At 41.1% G+C, this 9378-nt stretch overlaps 1 protein-coding gene across 1 annotated transcript in view; it reads right to left on the bottom strand.

The window, feature by feature from the left end:
• Positions 1-2690: 2690 nt before the first annotated feature.
• Positions 2691-9378, bottom strand: part of CABLES1 (Cdk5 and Abl enzyme substrate 1) — a gene marked incomplete at its 5' end in the record, with an annotated part of 89598 nt that continues 82910 nt past the window's right edge. Inside the window, 3 exons of the mRNA XM_015417141.1 lie at positions 2691-4328; positions 4721-4928; positions 6133-6239. Coding sequence (XP_015272627.1) covers positions 4188-4328; positions 4721-4928; positions 6133-6239 — 456 coding nt within the window. The remainder of the gene's footprint in view (positions 4329-4720; positions 4929-6132; positions 6240-9378) is intronic.

Here is a 9378-nt window from a genome sequence, read left to right as displayed (position 1 = left end):
ACTGTGTAGTTCATGGAGGTTTATGCTAGAATAGCTCTGGCTTGGTTTTTCAGCTTATTGCCACTAATTGGTAGACATGGGATGCACAAGAGCTGCCTTAGCTGACTATGAAAGCTGTATGTCAGCATCAGACTCCTTAGAGTTCGCAAAACAGATCGTCTTTTCCAAAAATGTGAGCGAGCTTTCTAAAGTTGTGATTCTCTGACTTCTGCTTCTGATGAAATGCCATGAAGCAAGTGGATGTAACATTCTGTAGCCACTTTATAGTTCACAGTACCATGCCTCAAACCTCATGTTTCATATTCTCCAGCACTCTTCAGTATCTCTGCTTACTTTTGAAAACCCTCAAATGTAGAAGGTTACCTGATATATAAGTTAAATAAGACAGACTTTGTTATTTAGATACCAATTCATAACTACTGTTTTAGAAATGAGTTGTTTACACAGAAAGTTCACAAGATTTTTTAAAAATAAACATTTCTCTTCAATGTTTGCTCAGGTTATTTTTCTCCATATTTTGTAAAAAAACCTTTTCTATTTTTCTGGGACTATCACTTCTAGATTAGTTTATACAGGAGCCTCTGTATACTTGAATAATTGGGTTTTTTTTTTACATTTTGTAGCAGTGCCTGCAATGGATTAGCTATAAAAGCACTGCTTAAATTTAGCCCTTAGTAATATTTTTAGCTGTTGAACAAATGTCGTGGTACAGCCGCTTTTCAGTTTTGCAGCTGTTTTAAGAAGGAGTGATAAAAAAGAGAGACCTCTGAAGATTCAAGACTATGGAACATGCACCAGATAGAGTTTTACTGTAATTCAAAAGTGGGGTGAGGTGGCCCTCACAGCAGTATCAGCATGATGAAAAGCTCATAGCTCAGCATGATCTCTCTCACATTCAAGTAACTTGGCTGTGTATTCTTCTTACCAAGCAGTAAGGAAAATCTTTGACAAGACCACCACCACCACCACCCCTCACATACACAAATAAAAGTATACAAACACTGCAATCAGAGCATTTGAACCGTTTTACTTGGACAGGGGGTTGTGTGTGGGGAGAACATCTTTTCAAGTAATAATCTGAACAGTACAGATACATCTATCATCTCGAAAGACCCTGGAATCACCTTTATCCAAACCTGTTTCTTAAAAATTGGACAATTTAAATCTCAACTGTCTTGGCCAGTATAGGCCAAAGGTATATATTTTTAAAATATTGTTTGCCACTTAGTTGCTACTGCTTTAATGTAGTGGTGGAAGAAGAAAGGGGGTAGCCTAGACTCATCAGCATTCTAGGTTTTGTGCTGTGACTCAGATAAATCAGTGTGGCTCATAAAGCAAAGGGACTCTTCTCATGTTGGTGCAATGTGAGAGATGGTTGGGAAACAGAAATTGGATCCAAACTAGGGTTTCTGCAGCTGCAACAATTTTGCACCCACAGAGCACAACTTTCTTGCTACCCCCACTCACTAAGGATCAAAACATCCCATTCCCAACCCTGTTTCTGAGGGACAGGGGATCCCCCTGGAACAGGGTGTCAGGGAGCATGTGAAGCTGTTGCAGGAGGAGTGAGATAGGAACATTATGCTCCATGGATGGAAATTCCTTGTGCCTCCAGATCCAAGCCGGGAAGCAGATATGACTAAGAGACCTTGACTTTGTCCTTCAACAAATCCCAAGATGGGAAAATGCTCGGTGGTGTTTTTTCCTGCCCCAGTGCTACATTGGCTACTTTAAGACAACATCCTCCTCAGCATGCTTTAATAGCCGCAATAGTACTTTATAGGAGAGAGAAATGAGTGAAAGGCCGTCTGCTGGACTAAAGGGGTACTGAAGAGGCCTTCCCCCACCCCACCCCATTGTTAAAGCAACAGATGCTATTTCTGGGAAGGAAAGAAAAACAGAACCTTTTGGTACAAAAGCTGCTGTTATTCTTTGCTCTGAGTTTTGCAATTAAAAAAAATCTTTCCCTGAACCATAAAAGTAATGTGCAGCCTGATCCTATGCGTATTTACTTTGTGGAAAGGATGGATCTTGACTATCCATTATAAATGAACAGAATTCCAGTCTAAGACAAAACCATCATAAAATAGAATCTATAATGCCAATTCAGACTGGCTTTCAGACTATAGAAAACTACAAAGCACAGTCTACAGGAATGCATCAAAGGAATACAAATAAAGAGTGCTGGAACTAATAAGTGTATACTGTAAGAAATAATTATTTTATTCTTGTTTATTCCAAGGGCTACTTTTTTGCTGTATTTTGTGTGAGCTAAAATGTAACAATGTGCCTTTTTAGAGTGTGTAATCGATATAGGTACCTGCTGCATGGGCAGGTACCTGCACCCATTTGACTGTGGTTCTCCTCTCTATGAAGGACTCCTGACTGGCACATGGCATAAAGCAGTTCACAGAGTCAGATTGGAAGATGAACACAAATAACTAACTGGTGGTTCTTTTGAACAGCAAAGGTCTGATACTGGAAAAATTAGTGTCAGGAGGACCTGGAAAAGAGGCAACATAGCTACAGCAATAATGAGGCTACTCATCCCAAATTCCATAGGTATCCAAGGACAGATTTTGCCTTTGTATTTTGTTTCAGTAGTATTGCGTTAGTGCCAGGTGATAACCAGTGATCATTTCACTGGTACAGGAAAGAAGAAAAAGAGCTGTGAAGTTTCTTGGCAGACACTTTGTTCAATCAGTTTATATTACACTGTAACAGGAAAGTACATGACTTTATTGAAATCATTGTTCCAGGCACAGACCGTGTCAAATGAGTCAGCACTGGAAAAACTGGGATGTGTACATTAGTGATATATAAAAATAGTACTTTAATTCTTTGATGCATGTCCTCTAGCATATCAGCAAGCACATCCAGCGGTCATTATCTTCTCATAGTCTTATATATATTTATATATACACAGTATTTTCAAAATAGGATACCCAGAGGATTCTGTTTGGATTTGAACCTTCCCAGTTCACTCTGATTTACTAACATAGTTAAAGGTACTATAAGACTCCAGAGCAGTGAAATATCTGAGAAGTATAAAAACATAGCAATTTCAGTGCCCTCCTCCCATTTGATTTTATACTGTCAACTCTATTTTAAAAAAACAACACAACAACAAAGAATTGTCCGCACTGAGGGTGTGTGTTTGCTATCAAGGCCCTCAGCTGCCGATTCTCCTGCTCGGCTGTACGAGTAAGTCGGGTTTTATAAAACACTGTTTAACGTGCAGCACAGTCAATGTGCTCAAAATGCACTCTAACATAGAGCACAGAATACAAACACTACAGAGTGCAAGTCTAACCCATCTCTACCGAGGTTAGAAATACGCTTGTGGCTTAAGAACAAGACACTTACAAAACAACGTCTCTCTTCCATTGTGAACACTTGAATGGGACCACACACACGAGTGAAGACCTAAGGGTGGGTGTCGGTTCCTCATTGGTAGGTGTAATAATACCTGCAGTGTGATCAATAGCAAAATAAAAGCAGCTGGAGAAGAAACAAACAGCCACCATTCGGGATTACAAAATCCTATCTCATGTTATTCAAATGAACCTGTTTTCATTAGTTATGTTTTAGCAGAGTTAAGTTGTTGTCTGATCTTTATTAAATCAATGATCCAAAACAGCCACCTTGTTCCAGGCGGGTTCATCATCTCACCTGCCACCAAACAATCCAGCTACCCAACAAGGAAAAAGTGCACTTTCAATAGAAAATATAAAAATAGATTGGCACGCTGCTGACACAGTGATGATATTCATTACAACCTGTCATTGCATCGGGAATCTCTTTCGGTAAGCCAGAAAACCCTGGTGAGGTTCACGGAGAGAAGATGGGAGAAAATAAGATGCGAAGGCTGCTGTTAATTCTCACCGGAATGATATGGGCAACTCAAGAAAGTTCTCTTCTGGTCCACGTGGTGTGAATCGCTTCCATCCGCTCTCCACTCACATGCAACTCATTCATCACTTGCTCTGAATAGTTAACAGCTCATTTCGCCTGAGAGTTTTAAGGAATTCAGTGCTTGTTTCTGACTATCTGGTTGCTGCCCTGAAAACAAGAGAAAAAAGGGTGCTGGGGCAGCTTTGTCCCATTTTTGCACTTCCAGTAGTAACTGCTGCTCTTTTGCACTCAGAGAACATTTTTAAACCCCTCACCCAAAAGGGTGGCCTATGCTAGGAATTCTGGATCAAGCGTCTATAATGTGGCATCACTTCCTGTTCAGGCAGATGGAGAGCAAATTCCAAGGCCACCAACACAGGGAATTCAAAGGCAATCAGTTCTCGCCTGTTCAACCGGAACTTCTCTTCCAGCTTCTGAAACAGAGCCAGACAGAAATGTCTCAGTGTATTAGGTTACCAGTCTTATATGCCAGTACTTGAAAATATTACCCCCAAGAATTAACTGCATGTTAAAACAAGGCTTTTTTAGTCCTCTTAATTGCTTTTCAAGCAAAAAGCCAACACATGTTTCTGCTGCAAATATGGCAAGTTAACACCTCAAATGTTGCCCCTTTCAGCTTTCCCGGAGAACCCTTTTCATTTCTGTGGCAAAGCTCGGTGGCTGAGACATTGCTTTTCAAGCAAAAAGCCAACACATGGTTCTGCTGCAAATATGGCAGCAAATATGCCCCTCCCACCCTCTTTCAGCTTTCCCTGAGAACCCTTTTCATTTCTGTGGCAAAGTTCGGTGGCTGAGATATACTTACATCTATTAAATGTTTGACCTCGTGCTTCTTGAGGTCGCTGCCAATCTTGGCAGCCAGCAGGACACAGGCACCGGCACAGAGCTTCCTGTTCTGCTTGTTGAGCTTCCCCTTGAGAGCCAGCTTCTCAAAATACACAAAGGCCATGGCCACTGTGGGTTCCTCAAAACCACACTCTTCTTGGGCTAGTTTGCGCATCTCCCGCTTCAGGCTGAAAAGGGGAGGGAAACCGTAAATTGTCAAAGAAATTCAAAGATTGTAACAGCAATGACTAATTGAGAGGACTGAAAAGAGCACATGAGATGTTCACCAGTTAATTCACTGACTCATTCATCTCTGATCTATTATGCTGGTGCTCTCAATGAATGCAACTGTTAAGAGAGTGATGAATTGCTGGACATTTAAAATAATTTCTGTTTAAGTACGGCTTTGTGCACAAACATTACTTGCACCTCAGAACTCCACTTACCATCATGATGGATGGGAACTGTACAGGACCTAATATCCAAAACATTTTACAGTGAAGGAGACAGAAGTAGGGCCTTTTGGGCTCTCCAAAGAGCAAGCAAAGGCTCTGGTGAATAACAGCTCTTGCTCTACTTTTTGTGCTCCCCACCCTATCCATTACAGCTGGCTTTCCAATTTGTGCTAGTGTGAGGGACAGCCCAGGATGGCTTGGGCTTCCTAGGACAGAAGCTGTGACAAAGCTTCTGTCCCTCTCTGAAGGATACTTGCATCCTGTTAAACTTTGGGTATCTTCTGAACTTCTGCATACTGGCAAACAGTAACCAGGGAGCTGGAGATGTGATTTAGTTTTTCAATTCAGCTGCTATTTCATCTGGATCTTGCAGGTTAGTGTGCTTTGGAACTATAATCAAAGGACTGATAACAGTAGAAAGCCCTGGATCCCCCCCCCCAAGACAGATTAAGCCTCCCGCCAGAAAAATACATGTACCGAAATGTATGAAGGACAGAAAGAACGTTTTCTTCCCAAGTGTGTGCACTGAGAAGCAACCATATATCCAGTACATCATAAAAATAATTTGTGCTACCACAACTACCTGTTACAAGTTGCACATCTGATATGACTTGTGAAATGAAAGATATACAGCACAAAATGAGTCAGCCAAAGAACTTTGTAATTATTCTTCATCACAACTTTACACCTATTAAAGTAATTCCATCCATCTATCTTTACCTTTCAATGCTTTCAGATAATGGTTTCAAAACACTGCAGAACCAAGAGTACATCTGTGGCTCACACACCTCCTATCTTATTTATTCAGCTTCCTAGTCAAAGCAAGCAGCTGGTTTGTTCTATGCCTTTGAAGGTCACCGTTTCAGAAAGTCTATTGTCAATATTTTATGTCCATGTACCACATTTACTAAAGGACTGTTTTGTATGGTATTATTACCTTCTTATTTTACTGAGAGTCAATTTGATATGAGGGAACTTTTCCTTGAAGGTTTCGTTCATATCCTTCTTAAGGTCCGATGGCTTTACGTAGTCAATGACTGTTGTCTGAAACAGATCAGGAAAAACTTCAAGAGGGATTTTGAAACAATCTACTTGGGAGGGAAACCTTTGCATGTTCTTAAACACAAAAATGATCCTGAAGTACACCCTGGCAATAACCACCAATGATATGGTCAGTTCATTATTCTAAAGACTCCCTCAGAGGTATCATATTACTCTGTTATACCCAAAGAAAGAGTTTTGTGACATCTTAAAAACTAACAGAGTAAGCTTTTATGAACTATAACCCACTTCATAAACTATATGAACTGTTAGTTGGCAGACAGGAAAGATCTCCCTCCTTCTCTCTCTCTCACACACAGTCAGAAGGCCATTCAACACACGGGGCAGCAGAAAGTCTGTAACATTTTGATATACAGTCCAAACAGGAATGTGTAATTCTGTTATTATCTTGTACACAACTGTAGTCACTAGTGATAATACCAGACATCAGAGCCTATCAAGCTGTTTCTCTGGCATGGCCATATTTATCTGGTGCAAGACTTCTGCAGATGCAAGAGGTTTTTCTGCCAGCAGGACAAGCTCTTGAATTGGCAGAACACTCCTTGTGTTAGAACGGTGTCCCCAATCTTTTTGAGCCTGTGGGCACAGCCACAAAATGGTTGCTGTGGGAGGTGGAGACTGCCACAAAGAGATGACAATTCTTAAAATAGTAACTTTTTAAAGTAGTGAAGAAAGGCCCAGTCTATTGATGCTAGTGAATTTTAGTTTAGACGAGGTATTTGTCCAGAATGGGGCTGTAGATCATGGGTGACACAGTGGAGCAACACTATATCCAATGCATAAAAGATATACCTCCAAAACCCATGTTTGACTGGGACATTTATACTCTGCACACACTTGGCTTCCATGCGTAGAGCACCTTTGCTGAATTGTGTTCAGGTCAATTAGTAAGGAGCTGCGGTGGCTCAAGTGGTTAAGACGTTGAACTGCAGGCTGTGGAAGGTTGGTAGTTCAGCAGTTCAAGACCCGAGTGTGCCGCATGACAGAGTGAGCTCCCGTCTCTAGTTCCAGCTCCTGCCAACCTAGCAGTTCAAAAGCAAGAAATTGCAAGTAGATAAATAGGTACCACTTTGGTGGGAAGGTAACAGTGTTCCGTGCGCCTTGGTGTTTAGTCATGCCGGCCACATGACCACGGAAATGTCTTCAGACAGCGCTGGCTCTTCGGCTTGGAAACGGAGATGAGCACCGCAACCCTAGAGTCGGATTCGACTGGCTTTCGAGCAAGGGAACCTTTACCAATTAGTATAGCCTAAGCTTGATACTTATTTTTCTACCACCATTTTTGTAATCACTGTTTATTAAACAGCAGTAGGGAGGAGATAGGAAGGAATATTATGATGCAAAAAATGCATACATATCATCCATGGGTACAGAGAAATATACAGAGTAGAAACGTCCAGTTTCTTATGCCCCAAAAGTTCAATCAACCTTTCTAAAAAAAATTTCATGGGGTTGTTTGCAGTCATGACAGAAACCTCAAAGCTGAAAATCTCAGCACTATATAATTAGAGTGCAAAGTTCTTCATCAGCAGATACTATAAACCATATTCTGTGGTGAGATCTTGACAGTTCAGAAGACCTAGAAACCTGCACAAAGCTCTTAAAGCTTACATGCTTCTTTCATCTTCAGGCAAAGCCTCTCTTATTTATATTTATTTATTATTTGTATTTATACCCTGCCCTCCCTGCGGACAGGCTTTCTTGTACATCCCTCTCTGTTGCTTCTGCCAAAGGTGTTAAAACTTGTCACAGTCTTCTATAAAATTATTTTAAAATGGTTGTGTTTAAAAAATGCAGTTTAGAATTTTGGACAGCAAAATTAATGAGTGACAAGGCAACACTTATAACTGATGGAACAAGTGTTTGGCCATAAGTCTGCTGACTTGCATTGAACCTCCACATTGGCTAATAGACTGTCTCAGGAACAATTCAAACACCCATGCAAGGGAGTGCCCCACCCAAGATCAGGGCGGGGAGGTGGCATAGAAGCTCCCCTTGCCTATATCCTAAGCTAGCACATGAGGAATAAGGATGGGCTTTAAAAATGCCAGGCCACCCTAGTCAGTTCTGATCAGTTACTGGAACTAAACAGGCGAGTCTGCCTGCACCCATTTTCTGCCTATATGCTTTGATGCAAAAAGACAAGGCTACTGCGTATAAACTTCTTAAGTATGTAGTATTTTAATGATTAAAGTTCTGAAAAGACAATTATTTTGTTTACATATCCACAATGGAAAACAATATTCATATTTAGAACATGCACAGGAGAAAAAGTAACGCCAGTGACTGACATAATATTCGAAGTTTCTAAATCAAGTCAACTGTATTAATGTGGCAGACTGTTTACTCTGAGGACATGAAATATGCTTGTTAGTGCTTAGACTTGGAGAAAAACCTGGCACGAGTCCACTGGAACTGGTAGCTATTTATTCTGGCAGACGTTCAGCCAGACACAGTAAGCACAGCAATGACCTGCTCTACCCTTCCGTGAAAACAGACAACTAAGCACCAGGCTGCTCTCCTGCCGTGTGTGCTAAGCCAGGATGAGTTCTTGCCATGGCTCACCCCCCCCCCTCCAGAGACCAGTTACTGAGGAGACTCTCTAGGCTACCAGAGGAATTCTAAACCACTCTTAAAGTTTGCTGGTTGCTGGGGAAAGTCACCAGAAAGCTAGAAAGGAAACAAACCATCAAAAATTCATTCCAAGATCTATTTTTTCCATCATCTGTAAAGTTGGAAAGATAAAAAGTACAATTCAAACCATGAAACTTTAAAAAAACTAATTGCCGCATGCTTCTCTCTCATAGTAAGGGTCACAGTACAGATTGTACCACTTGAGTCAGAAATGCTATCGTGCAGAAAACCCTGAAGCACTTTTGGTGCCATCACCGGTGTCACTACACAGCGACTGGACACTGCAGTGACTGCACCCATCTGCAGTACAGAACATAAAAGGTGTTCTGATGTGCACGTGGTGTTCAGTGCACAAGATCTGCCTCTATGCTGTGGTTTTAAATGTGTATTTTATTGTATTGCTTATTGTATTTTATATTCCGGCTTTGCCGCCTGTGAACCGCCCTGAGCCTTTGGGAGGGCGGGATAAAAATCAAATAAATAATAA

This window comes from Gekko japonicus, unplaced genomic scaffold, assembly GCF_001447785.1.
Source record: "Gekko japonicus isolate JY-2015 unplaced genomic scaffold, Gekko_japonicus_V1.1 scaffold1055, whole genome shotgun sequence".
NCBI lineage: Eukaryota > Metazoa > Chordata > Lepidosauria > Squamata > Gekkonidae > Gekko > Gekko japonicus.
Note: the sequence above shows the minus strand (reverse complement) of the source record. Positions and strands in the feature narration are given on the sequence as shown.